General features: G+C 39.1%; 1 protein-coding gene across 1 annotated transcript in view; it reads left to right on the top strand.

The window, feature by feature from the left end:
• Positions 1-13,761, top strand: part of SIM1 (SIM bHLH transcription factor 1) — a 52,791-nt gene extending 39,030 nt beyond the window's left edge. Inside the window, exons 10-11 of the mRNA XM_069804939.1 lie at positions 5,898-6,303; positions 9,502-13,761. Coding sequence (XP_069661040.1) covers positions 5,898-6,303; positions 9,502-10,232 — 1,137 coding nt within the window. The 3' untranslated portion in view covers positions 10,233-13,761. The remainder of the gene's footprint in view (positions 1-5,897; positions 6,304-9,501) is intronic.
• The last annotated feature ends 699 nt before the right edge of the window (positions 13,762-14,460 follow it).

Here is a 14,460-nt window from a genome sequence, read left to right as displayed (position 1 = left end):
CAGTGCAGTGTTGAGACTGTTGGTTTATCAGGGATTGTTGTCTGAAAGCTCAGGATATTTAGTCTTCAGTTTCATTTTACATCCTCCTTACCAGCTGCCTGGTAGTAAAGTCACAGATTTCATCATTCAGAAAGAAGCAGCCGTGCTAGTTGCCAGTATCTTGAAAAATGGTCATACCGTTCATTGTAGCACATCACCACAAGCAATGCTGGCAGCTTGGCTTTGCATCCCTCTCATCCTTCTCCACCACTGAATAAACTGTTGAAAGACTAAGAAAAGCTGTTGTGAAGAACATGCAGCAGGTGGTATGGCCTGTGTCCCTCAGTCTCCAGCCCACGTAATTTGCCAGTCAGTTGCAGAGAATTACGAGTGCGACCCAAAAGCCATGGCTGAAACGTGAAGTCATGGGTTTTGGCTTACACAGGAGCTTGCATTTTGGTGGAGGAAGGAAGCAGGAAGTTTATTAGTAAAATAATGGCAGTGGGCAAAGTATTTCTTAAAGTTAAGACCACCTAGACAATTTTAAATGTACATGTTTTCTTTCCTTTTTTTTTTTTTTTTGTCTTTTCCCATTGCCATTTACTTTGCTTCAGTCTTGACGAGAAAAGGGAATCATATGCTTTATTGGGTGATGACTGAGAATCCTCTCCCTTGCCAGCTGTGTGCCCCTAGGATAGCTCTATGAGACGTGAACTGTGTGAAAACCATGTTAATAAATTTCAGCTGAATGTTTACTACTAGGGCAAAACGTGAACGTTTTGGTCACCTATGACAGGGTTAATTTTTTTTTCCTCAAAACTTATGCAAAAGCAGGCATAGTGTAATATGGTGCTTGTAGACTCTTTAAGAAAAAAATGAGTTCATTAAATTAAGAGGTATTGGTCAGTATCTGATTAACACTGACTGACGTTAGTACAGTGGGCTAGTGGGTTCTCTGAAACCAGCCCCAGACAGGGGAAGGGCAAGTAGAGAGGAGAGCAGCCGTAAATTCATGACACAGCTGTAGTATTTGCCCAGACACTTTGAACAGTGCTTTTCTAGTCCTGTCCTTCCAGAGAGGTGGAGAGCTGAAAGAGGAGGTGAAAAACCAGGAGAGATGAGGACTTGATAGAGATTTGCAGAAAAAAGGAAATTGTGAGTTGGTTAAAAGATGCCTCTAGTCTTCTCCCGTAATAATAATCATTGTGAGGGGCTCCCAAAATCTAGCCCTGGACCTCATTTATTTTGTGTTCCGAAAAGCTAGCCCTGGACCTCATTTATTCTGTACACAGGAAATAGCAACAAGTTTGGAAAAACATTTTAATTGTGATCATCTGAACAACTGCTTTGGAGTTTAATCTCCCATTAATGATGATTGTTTAAAGAAAATACTTAAAATTATCTGTTGTCTGCCTCTAATGGAAATGTTTTATGGTCGGATCTGGATAAACATTTATTGCTTCATATCTCTTCTTAGTTCTTGGATAAAGATTATATATGTATAAAACAAACGCACGCATACAAGTAAGGATATACCCAAGAGCTGTTGGATGGAGGCTTTAGTGTGTGTTACAGCATGCATGAATTTTTGAAAGTAAGAGCCTTCTCTAGTAGATGTATATTAATACACCTGATTTTGGAGGTAAATTGATTTTATAGCTCCTTTAAACAGATAATCTGGATTAATTCTGCAATCCACCTCTATTTGGGCGTATCACCCTATGGGTAAAGATAACAGGTTGAATTCTAGTCAGCCTTTTTTTGTTGTTTTGTTGTTTCATTTCTTCCTGTAGCCTAAAGCTTTGGCAGCTTCCAGTGTATTCAAAAGCAAAGCAAACCCCTCTTTTTATAGTAAACATAACTCCTGATCTGCTGAAGAGTCACCAGCAGTGGGGGTTATTTTAATGGACATGCTGTATTACTTTAATCTAAGCCTTTCACCATCTGTTCTGCCTATAACAGTGAATGCAAAAAGAACATATTTTACATTTCAGGATTACATTAGTAAAAAGTAAGATAAAAGTGATTTAAAAGCATGCATATGTTCTTAGTACAATGCAGCCCGCATCTGTGATGTTTTTTTTCTCATGGTTAAGACACAAATCAAGAGGAAAGCTGTTAATGCTGGTGTAGTGAAAGTTTTTCATGGAAAAGAGAACTCTGAGAGGGTTTCACTATATATTTAATGTTTATAATGATAAAAACCTGAGTAGGCTGCCAGAAAATTAGATATCTGTAACTTCTATTGTTTGAACATCTGGCACGGTGTGTGGAGCAGGCTGCTGCTGCTGCATATGGCAGGATGAGTGCTCAGGCCAGTGAGACACCTGTAGGAATGGAAGGTCAGGCAAAAGAAAATCACCTGAGAAATATTAAGTTGTCTACTGGCCTAATGCACTTCCATGGGCTCTCGTAAAGTAAGCTTTTCTTAGATATGGAACTTCTATTTTCCTATTTCCTTGCCCCTTCAGCCCTCCTGAAGATTTTCTTGGAGTGAATACAGCATCAGTGATGGCCTATAGCCCCTTTTTACGTCTGTGCTAATCCCACTGGTGTGCTCTCACTGTGATGGGACACTGGATTGGCACTCTGGAAGAAATTTCTAGTACCTGGAGGTGGCAATTCAGTTTCCAGGAACCAGCTGGAGGACCATCTGATTTATTTATTGTTATTGTTTATGCCAGAAGACAATTCAGAGATCACCTGAAGGGATTTCAGATGTTGCCTGTCTGAAGTTCTTTATCATGTTTAACTTCTGTCTGCTGGTTAAACTTTGTCAAAAAAACCCCAAAATAATAAATTCTGCCTGATAGGAGTCAGAAGGCAAAAATTAGCAGAAAGGAAAACATTTTTGGTGAGGCAGGACTGGGATTGAAAAAAAAATTATATTTTCACTAATTTTAATTGGCCATAATTTCCAGTAGAGCTGATTCCGTTTTCCATGGTCTTTCATCACTTGACACATGGGAGCCTAATTCTGACTTGAGAGATAGTGTTTCCACTCCCATTTCAGTAAAGCAGTATCTTTGATCATCCTTTCATTCCCCCCCCCCCCCCCCCCCGTCAACATGTCACACATACCCGTATTTGGAGTCTCCACCTGTCAACATCAGATTCCCAGAAGAGGCAGTGGTAGGACTGCAGCAGTCGAGGCAGCCTGATGATGCCAAATAGAGATGTGGTTAGCTTTAAAGGGAATTTGACGTATTTTTGGCCTATGTCTGCTTATGTTTTACCTTAAGAGTAGGCAGTCATAATCAAACCTTGGTAGACATGTGGGCCACAAGCAATTCAGTGTGTTAATTTAATTCTGTCCATGGCCTAGCAGCTGCTATGGGTCAGATCTCAATCATCATTTACATCAAGTACAAAAAATATGCATGAAGTATGGTTGGTCTTGACTACATGGTTATAAGACATTACATGGTGCATTTCTGATGTACCAAACAAGTACCCTTTGAAATGTTTTTGCTTTCTTTAAGAAAAGTGCACAAAGGCCTGTGCAATTGAATCCTCTGTGGTTAGGTTCAGGATAAAAAAAAAAAATTGAGTATGTTTTCAGTTAAATGGAGAAATTCCCTTCAAGAGAAGCTGTGTTGGACCTTGAGGTGTCCTTACAAACAAAGAACTAATAGAAGAATAGCTATTGGGGCTAAATGAAATGAAGAATTTTCAGTTTGAAAGAGTCTCTGGCATTTATTATCATCATAAATTGTCCAAAAAAATGAAATTCCATTATAATATAATTAGAAATTAATTTTCCTTGTCCTCCTTATGAAAGAAATACTTACTATGAGTTTTGTTTTTAATAAGAAAATAAATGAACTTTTAACTTTTTTATACTTACACTTATGCTTATATTATCCTGTATTTCAGCTTAACTTTAAAAAAAAAGTTAAAGTTTTTTTTAATTAAAAAATCTAGTTTATAAAAGTCAAATCCCCCAAAAGCACTAAAAATAATTCTAAAATTAAGAACAGGTACAAAAGTAGTTTTCTTTTTGTGCATTTTCATTTTAACTAAAATTTAACAGTCAAAATCTTGTTATAATTTCTGATTTTTTCATTGGAAACAATTGTATCTATATATTTTTGTCAAAAATTTTACAATAATTCAGTCACTATTTATGAAGATAACTTTGTGACTAAGCAGTTTAAAGACATTAGATCTGAAAGGAAAATAAAAGAGTTAGATGTTCTAGTTAGTCACATAACGTTGTGATGGCTGAATAAAGTTCCTAGTTACTGGCATTTAAAAGAACTCTTTTGTGGCTCTGTAACTATCTTACCTCCATGCAAAATCAGATTTATCATTTCATCTCTAAAACCTTGCGATGAATATGGTGGTACTAACTTGCTGACCTCCTCCATACCTATTGGTAGGCTTTTTGCCTATGGGTGTTCCTCTGACAACTAATAACAAAATAGAATCGAGCTCCTCGAAGCCATGACCCTTTCTTTCTTTCCTTTGAATAACCTATTGTGTTAACAAACAGTATTCACAAATATAAACTGGAATACTGAAGAAATACCCAATTAAATGCCAAAACCACTACTGATGTTGCACAGATGGTTTAAGTTTCTGTAAGTCAAACATCTGGTCAGTACTTTCGATTGGTAAGTGCATAAAACCTTGATCCTGGATGATAATGAGGAGTTTCATAGCAACTCAATCTAATGAAAGGGAAGGTAAGCTTATGTTTTCAGGAGAGAGGCCCTAATGCCTATTAAAAGAAAAGGCAGAGTGGGCATCTGGAAGGTGAGTGATGGAATGAGAGAATTCCAATGTTTCATGTTGTAATGCATTGATTTGTGACAAGAGTGCAGTACTGAAGAGGTGAGCGTGTACAGCTTTGGTCTCATCCCAATCCGTAATCATGGGTGAAATTGATTTAAAGATGTTCCATGAAGTTCGACAGTTCCAATAAATAAAAAGATTTAAAAATGCGATAGCTAAATCCTAGGAGGTTTAATAAGCATTCTTTTTATTTCTTTTCTTTCCCAAAAAGTATCTAAAAGTTTGAAACATTCATTATGAACATCTAGAAATCTGTGACATTTAACTTAACCCTTACTTCTCTCTAAACACATGCCCACGCTCCTATTCCGTGTGCTTTTCCAACTGCCTGCTAGGTGCCGCTTCTGTGTTGGGAGGGCCCTGCTTAAGCGAGGGTGCCAAATGCCCACTCCGCCTGCTTTGGCTAGCAGTCACCTTTTCTGGTGAATAGTTTCTGGATTTTCCTTGTTCCCACACTGCAACAGAGCTGTGATTTTTAGCTTCCTACTGATCTGCCATCACTTTGGAGCTTCACTCTGTAGTAGTGTTGGTAGTCCCAGGACCTACAGGAGGCTTCTTTTCCCTACTAATAGGAGGAAAGAAGTTCAAAGATACCACTCCAGGTAAGAAAAGAAAATCCAAGAACAAACAAAATATGAGGAAAAGAGAGGGAACCCCTAGAAAAAGAGCTTGGAATACATTCAGTTTCAATTTGACATGCAAGAATGCTCCAGGAGCGACGTTATTTCAGTCCCTTTCGAAAGCGTTTTGCCGAGGAGCGTTGGCGCACCATTGCTGAGCATAAGCACCAGCTTTCAAAGCAATAAGAAAAACCTGGACATATGAAAAAAATATTGAATCGCAACATTGACGTTGCTGAGCCTAATATTACACATCATAAAGGAGATGGCTGTTAAGGGTCGACATGGGATGTTTTAGACTTTCATGAGGTCTGTCCTGTCATCTGTGAGCTCATTACAGAGTGTTGTACAGGAAAGGACTAGGAGTCCAATCAGAAGGTGCAGAGGTGGGCACACTCACCAGAAACACCCTATCACATACATACTCTGTCTTTTCAGTGCAGTTACTTGCAGATTTCACCCAGGCATAGTAATTTCCCCACTGCTTCTCCTGTTTTGCAGTATTCTGGATTTCACACCGAGAGATCTGAGTCTGACCACGAGAGCCAGTGGGGCGGGAGCCCCCTGACCGATACGGCTTCTCCCCAGCTACTGGAGCCGGCGGACAGACCGAGCTCCCAGCACCACGACGTCTCCTGTGCCTACAGACAGTACTCGGACCGCAGTGCTCTCTGCTACGGTTTTGCGCTCGACCACTCCAGGCTGACCGATGACAGACACTTCCATACTCAGGCCTGCGAAGGAGGCAGATGTGAAGCTGGCCGGTATTTTCTTGGCACGCCACAGCCAGGAAGGGAGAGCTGGTGGGGTTCTCGTTCAGCATTGCCTCTGACTAAGTCGTCCCCTGAGAGCAGAGAAGCGTATGAGAACAGTATGCCCCACATAACGTCAGTGCACAGGATTCATGGTAAGAGATAACAAGGATTTGCAGAAGTGGCACCATCTCAGATAAAGCAACATGACGTGCAGCTGTTTATGTGAGAGACAGAAAATGAGAGAGACTCTTGATGTATGTCCTTGTCTCAGAGATTGCATCTATGGAGATGAGGAATACTTAAAATTCAAGCTGAGTTTGACAGTCTGGCTTATATGCAGCAAAATAGAATTTTGTTCCATATTTTTTAATCTGTGAAATTAAGATGGAAATATCTGACTGGTGAGATTTTAAGGATGATCTTAAAAATATAACCAAAATGATACACCTGATAGAAATGTGTTATTTATTTGACTTAAGAACAAACTACTTTGGATGGAATATATTTAGCAAAAAATTGGAGCTAGATCCAAGGTAGATACTAAAAAATCTTTAAAGTCTTTGGAGAAATTGTTCTCCAAATGACTTTTTTCTCTGCACTGGTTATTACTAGATTCTGTAATGTTTGCTGTTTATTTTTATTTGAAATGGGCAATTCAAATTAACATTTTCTTTTGGTTTCAGACATTTATCCCCAGCTATAATTTTTAGCCAATCTGAGTCTCTCCATCCTTTCAGCACCAAGCCTGAAGCCTTGCTTGGTGTCTGGCAGGTTGCAAACTCAGTGCATTAGCGCATCTTCAGAGGGTGACGCTAACAAAAAAAACCCTCAGCGAAAGGCTGATCTTGGGTTTCGAAAAAACCAAAGGTCCTTGGGTTTAAAGGGTAGGCTGAGAGTTGAAAGACTGCAACTGTCCCAAAAGTCAGAGTTCAAGGTTGTAAGGATAGATTCAGCATAAAAAAAAAAGTGCTTTTCTATTAAAATAATCTGTCAAAACATAGGTTGTATTACAGAACTCATAAAAGCTAATTACATCAGTACCATTCCATTGACTTGCAGAATGAGGTTTTGGAAATCAAAAAGAACTGTACTATTTTACTCCAATCTGAGGAAAATTATGTTGAGATTAGAAAAATGGTTAAATAGCAAGTTCTGGGAAATCGAGTCAGAGGAAAAATGAGGAAGGAAAAGGAGCCCTAAATTTTGCTGATGAGGACTGTTCTCCACTTTTCCAGTGAGAGCACATCTCCTTCCTTGTGTCTGTTCTGTACTTCTCTCATACTTGTGTTTCTCTAGCTTTTTCTCCTCCAGAAAAGAAGATTGAGAAATGTATAATAATTTTGCTGGCAAATTTTATGCATGATAATTCTTGCTGAGCATAGAAAGATAATAATGTAGAAATATCATATGCAGGTACAAATACAAAAGTGCTAAATATTTATTCCATACTTTCATCAAGGATAATCAATGCAAATGGATAATATAATTTGATTTTAGTTTGTTCCTTGATTTTGCTGTAATTCCGGGTGCTGCAGTTATTTTTTTTATTGTATCAAGTCTTGTGTGTTTCATTAAGCCTTCAGTCTGCATGTAGCTTTGGTGGTAAACCCTGACATGTTGGTCTTAGTTGAGGAGAGGAACATCTCATCTTTCCTTACAAATGTGCCATTTTCATTCAGATTTAGGCAGTTTCAAACCTTGGTCTTTCACAAATAAATCTCCTTTTGACAATACTACGTGAACATTTCTGTCAGGGCAGTTTCTTTGGGCAGAAAATATTTTCTTTCTTTTCTGTTCTTTTAATGTGTCTTCTGGTAGTTCTGGCTCGGAGTCACCTCACAATAATGACAATTAGCTGACCAGTATGGCAGGCCCTGGATATTGCATATGAACCCACGTGTTTCTGGTCACACTCAGGAAGTCTGGGACACTGCAGATATGGTCTGTGCAGTGAGACAAACTGAGCAAGTGGTTTAGAGCCGTGGCCGACCAGCTTCCCAGTGTGTCGTGGTGTGCTGGTGTACCACGTGCTCTGGTCGCTGGAGCTCCCTTCCACCTCCAGGCCCTGGCATTTTGGGTAGATTTATGCTCATGAGATACTCCACAATGCAGTACTTCCACTGACAAATGGCAGGATACGTTTATTATAAAAGCCCATCACTGATTTTTGTCATGAACTCTGCAACACAGCAGTAGGTCTACCACCCAAACAGATTTATATGCCTCGACCCAACACAGAGCAAGGGGAACTACCTGTGCTAGTCTGAAAATAGGTTTCCTTTGAGGAGTCCTGTCAACGAACGTAACAGTCCTCATCCCCAAAGAGGACTTTGTATGTGCTGAGGCAAAGGCATCGTTAACTAATTTGTGCAAGTCCAACACGTGCCCTCTTGCAGGCACGTATCTCAGCAAATCCTTTATCGAGCCCTTCACTGTAGTGTGGCATTAGCTGGCTGTTCACGTCTGGGGGCCACTCACTTTCTTCCTAGTGAGGATTGACAGGTCTGATTCTGTCTGTCCTTTCAGCTACAAGCAAGCTGAACACCTTCTCTGATATGTCTATGGGCCTTATTTTTTAAAGAGCGTTAAGAACATAGTTATATTTTCCCATTCTAAAAGTTTTATACAGCAAATATTTATGCATTGGGATATGACATCACATTTTTACAGTAACCTTGTCTAACAGCCATGGGTTCTTATACTTCTAAAGAAGAACTGCTTCATTACTTGTGTTTATTTATTGTTGTGTAAGCTGTGTAAAGTCACTACAGGGCCACAAACTTTTCCACAATGCTGTCTCTATGTTTTAGTTCCTGGAAAGGCCTAAGAAGACATGTTGGAATGATGTCCATTTGTAATTCCTTGAGATTTGTGGTTTCACCATGGTCCCAATTCACTCAGACTTTGTTGATGCAAAGAGGTAGTGAGGGGTCAGAGGCCTGAACTTCGTTGTGGAGGGCATTTTGACATGCCCTAGGGTACCCTGCCTGGCCTCTAGCTGCTCCAGAAGACACAGAGTTCCTGTAGAGTTGGTGCCATACCTGCTGGGCCCGTGCACACGCTTGGTTACCCCAGAGTGTCTCAGGTGGCACTGGATGTCTGTGTTGAGGTGCTTAGATCTCTTCTTTGTATATTTTCAGCTGTGTTACTTGTTGCATGTGCAGACACTGGAAACTAGAGGTTGTCACTGAAAAGCAAGGGCTCTACCGTGGCCAGTTTTGGTGAATTTGTTATGAGTCACTTGCCTCTGTCTTGGTTTTCTGCCTGTAAAATAAGGTTTAGTGTACTTGTTCTTCAAGATTGCTTGCCTCCTTCAACCTCAATGCTTCTCCCCTTTCTCTCTTTCCTAGGGAGAGGACACTGGGATGAGGACAGTGTTGTTAGCTCACCCGATCCTGGCTCTGCCAGTGAATCAGGTGACCGATACCGTACTGAGCAATACCAGAGCAGCCCGCATGAGCCCAGCAAAATTGAAACTCTAATAAGAGCCACCCAGCAAATGATTAAAGAGGAAGAAAACAGACTACAGCTGCGGAAAACGACCCCTGATCCACTGGTCTCCATTAACGGCGCAGGGAAGAAGCACACTATCTGTTTTGCAAACTATCCTCAGCAGCAGCTGGCAGGGGATGTCTGCCGCGTCCCGACGGTTGCCAGCACTCCTCCCTGTGAACACATCCAGCAACGAGATGGAAAGATTATGAGCCCACGTGAAAATGACTATGACAACAGCCCCACAACACTGTCTAGGATAAGCAGCCCCAATTCTGACCGAATATCAAAATCTAGCTTGGTACTAGCTAAAGACTACCTGCATTCAGACATGTCCCCTCATCAAACCCCAGGGGACCACCCAGCAGCCTCTCCAAATTATTACAGCTCCCACAGGCAGTACTTTGATAAGCATGCTTACACATTAACTGGCTATGCCCTGGAGCATCTATATGACACGGAAACCATTAGAAACTATTCGCTAGGCTGTAATGGATCACACTTCGATGTGACTTCTCACTTAAGGATGCAGCAAGATCCAGCACAAGGACACAAGGGAACATCTGTTATAATAACCAATGGAAGCTGACACTTTTTTTCTAAAAACTTTTGTCCTTTAAAAAATAACCTTTGAGATCTAATTGGAAGATATTATATGTTTCCATGCCCTTGTCGTTACCAGCATTTGATACACCACAGTGCACTAGAAAGAATAACCTAAGGTTTGGGGGGATTAAGTTAGTTAACACACATTACTTTTAAAAAATAAAAATGCACTGGCATGCAGGGTTAGAGTGAATAGATCTAAACTCAAGGTTCGTGCCATGCAAGGTGAGAAGGATGGAAGAGGTCTAGGCAGGGAGTGCTTGGGGCAAGCTAGCAGAGCAATTTATGCACATTGTGTAAGAGGTGGTTGGTTGGAAATGCTGCCTAGGGCAGACCTTCTGAACTGCATGTGCCCCACAGGTCCCAGCCAACAAAACTGCTGTGCACCCTTTTTATGCAGAAAGTTGGAATGTGTTCCTTCAAAATACACGTCAAAATGTGTACTTCTGGTGATCTGTGTATTCCCTAATGGCCAAGTGTGTTATGCTGCTCCATGGTATAAAGCATCCATGGCTAACCAATACAAAATCAAAAAGGGGAGAAAGAAGAGAGAACTCCTCGAATTGTTATTTCCTTGTGTACTCACATGCATAGCTATTTACATACGCTTGATTTGAAAGGAGTCAAATGAGCAGTATCCTTATGATTAGTACGATCAAATATTTACTTCTGTATTTAAAAGAAAGAGGGCCTTTCTCAGTGTAGTTTTGAGAAATACATAGGGCTTGGTTGTCTTGATGTAGAGATGGGAGATTGTCCTCATATTTTTGAAACGTTGCACAAAGTGGGTAGTGGAGTGAAATGGAAGAAAATTGTCAGGAGAAACAGGAGAATAGGCTGGAATTAGGAGTGGTCCAAGATAAAAACATTTAACCTTATGGCTATGTATGCCATTTACTAATAATTGTAAGGAAAAGTGGTTCTAAATGGCCAAATAATTAAGAATTAATTTGAAACACAGAAGGAACTCAGTAGAATCATAGAAATTTTGCTGTAAAATACAAAGGCAATTGTGTAAGTGTAAAAATATGAGAGGCGAGAGTAGACAAAAACTGTATGGTGGTTTGTCCTACTTCTGATAAAGTTTTGGAGTAAATTAAGAAAGTAGAGAAAATTGTAACTACTCTGTCTGACATACAGTAAAGTAATAGGTATGACTTTGAAAAAGACATATGCATTCTTTTCTTGCTTGCAGCAGAAAATTTAATGAATATCAGAACATATTAGGGATATCAAAATCAGTCATATGTACATAAAAAAGTACTGAGGGAAATCAGGGTTCCAAGAAATTTGATTGCATTAAGAATGCTGATATTATCAGGGCCTGTCCTGGAGTTATAGAAGACATCAAAAGAGGCAGAGAACTTTTTGCAATTTTTAATAATCTCATGAACAAAGAGACACTAATTGATTGGAAAAGAGTAAATAAAAAACATATGCTAAAAAAAGTAAAATAGAGCATTTGTAGGCACAATTGCTAGACCTGTCCTTCTTTGTATGGCATTTGTATGAAGTCTCAAAGTTGACTGCAACGGGAGCAGGACCACCACTCCCTATTATACCAATGTGGAGGTAAGGGGACTTGAGGTTGTTACTAAAATGAGATTAGCACTAAGTCTAGCTTCATTTGTAACATTAAGAAGCTTGACATATGGGACTGAGTCATCAATGGGACTAAATATAAACCAGCATGCTATGGGTGGGTTAAAAATATCTATTTTCAAATAAAACTAATCAGAAGCAAAAGCTAAATAATAACATTATAAGCCACGTAAGTAGAGATGTACTTGAAAGCAGAGGAAATTACCTCTCTGAACTTGGAATATTGTGTATAGTCCTGATCATTCCAAGGCAGATTGTGAATCTTGAATTGAGTAGTACCTTACTCCATAAGCAATCTTTGTTGACTGCAGTGTGATCACTCCTGGTGAAATGTACGTTGAACACAAGGAAGAGCAACACAGTCTGGTCTTTATTATCTAAAGCTTATAATAGAAAAGGTGGAGCAGAGCTCAGCAAAAGATAAAGAGACTGAAAGATCTAATAAAAACTTTAAATAAACTGGGTCTGTCATCTTTGTAAGGGAAAAGAGTAAGGGGGAATGTCACTGGTGTGCACCAAGCTCTGCACAGAGGAGAGATAAATAATGGTCTAAAACTATTTGAACTAGCGGCAGAAATGAGAGACAGGGCATTGAATGTTAGCCAAGGCAAAATGAGAACAAAATGATTTGGCAAGAAGTTTATTTGACTAACTGCCAAATGAATAACAAAGGTCATAAAGAGAAGCAGCTAGAGATTTTTGTTTGTTTGTTTGTTTGAAGATAAAAACAAGGCAAATAATTGAGAGGAAGAAAACCATTGACAACTGTTAACTCAGAGGAAGGAATGGACCAAAATAGACTTCTTTCAGGCCAACAATTGTATATATTCCTAAAGCATAGGAATGAGAAAGTATTTTTGATAAATCTAGTTCTGGATACATATTTATTTCACTTATTCCTATGAATAATATGAATAAGCTTGTATTTGGAGTCTCATTGTACAGTATTAAAATACAATTTGCAAAGCGAATTAGAGTAGAGGTACATGGTATCATATTAGCCCTAATAGTACATATAAAAATAAGTCTAAGTGTCAATATTATTTTGTATTACAGAAGAGTTTCCTAAACTGTTTGGACCAATGGGATTTTGTCAGCACCCAAGTTTCTTGGGATCACTGGGCACTCTTGTTATCAAGCTTTTAATTAGAAGGCAATAGAGTTCTGCAGACCAGCTGCAGTTCCCTGGCTATGGTCTAATGGCCACGAATAGTCAGGAAACCACAGTTTGGACACTGTTGTATTTGCATTCTGACAGGCACTTTTGAAAAATAGAAGATTTATAAAACAAACAGGCACAATATAAGATGCTTGTACTCTGTGTGATTTCACCTAGGAAAAAAGCCAGTGTGCTATGCAATAAAAATTCCTCATTCTTATTTACTGTGATCCCAAAATAAAACTTCCCAAACTGTAGTAATTTATCCTATTTTCAGTAGTTCCAGTCCACTATGATGACAAATGCAGCAAAATGCACTGTAATGAATGAAATGTATCAGTAGAGAGGTCTGTACATGCAGCCACGTTGTGCTACAAGCAAAGGCTGATGCTCACTCCCCTCATGGGATTCCAGCAACTGGCACTCCTTAGCATTTCAGTACAGTCTGCTGGAGATAGATGCCTTTTGTCAGCTAATTTGCCATCTTGCTTCTTCAGATAGCCAGGAATTACTTCTTAATTGACAGAAAGCATTGAATGTTGTAAACATAGACTCCGCATGCTACATGAAAGCAAGTTTGCAATCTTAATTATAGCATATAATATCACTGCAGCTCGTATTACATGTACTTTTCAATATGGTATAAAGCTTATTTTTTCCATTACATATTTATTTAATTCAAGTTTTCATTTAGTATCCTTCAAGGATATCATCTTCTTTTTTTTGTTTCTTCCTTTTCTAAATCAGATAAGATGAGATCTTTTGCAAAACTGAAAAATGCAAGGCATTTGTACCAAATACATTTCAAATGTATCACATTAGCTGAAGGTTATCACTTTAAATAAGGTATATAGGTTGTGTTTTGGAACAGGAACAATATAAATTGCTGTGTTGCATCATTTCTCTAACCTAATACTGTTTTGTTATTAACACCAATTAATATTTTGTAGCTACTCCAAATACAGAGTGACCACAGCTCTTTCAAACCATTTCTTACTGATATCAGTGGATGGTGCATTATTTTTGTGCATTATGATTTTGGTATATCTTTTTTGTTAAAGAAGCAAAACCCCCCCTCTCTTCTTTATACAAAATTGCACCCCAGGGGCATGGAGTTTGTAATTTTGGACAGAATAGCAAAGCAATTCTTAAATTAGAAGAAGAACCTTACTCAGCAATTTGTCCCATTGACTCAAATGGGAATATTTGTGGAGTAAGGTACTACTTAATATGTGAAAGGGCAAAAAAGCTGACTTGTGAAGTGGCAATGGGTTTGGGGTTTGTTTGTAATTTTTATTTTTTTTTTTTAATCTCAAGATGCGAGTATGGAAACTATGGGAGGTAGTAGCTGTATTGGCTGTGTTTCTATGATAGAGGTTATTTATACATGCTTTGAAAAAATGAGTGCATTTCTCTGCACTGAAGAGCCCCAGAAGTATTTCTTAAGCTT

This window comes from Haliaeetus albicilla, chromosome 17 (genome assembly GCF_947461875.1).
Source record: "Haliaeetus albicilla chromosome 17, bHalAlb1.1, whole genome shotgun sequence".
Taxonomy (NCBI): Eukaryota; Metazoa; Chordata; class Aves; order Accipitriformes; family Accipitridae; genus Haliaeetus; species Haliaeetus albicilla.
This window is presented reverse-complemented; position numbering and strand designations above follow the sequence as displayed.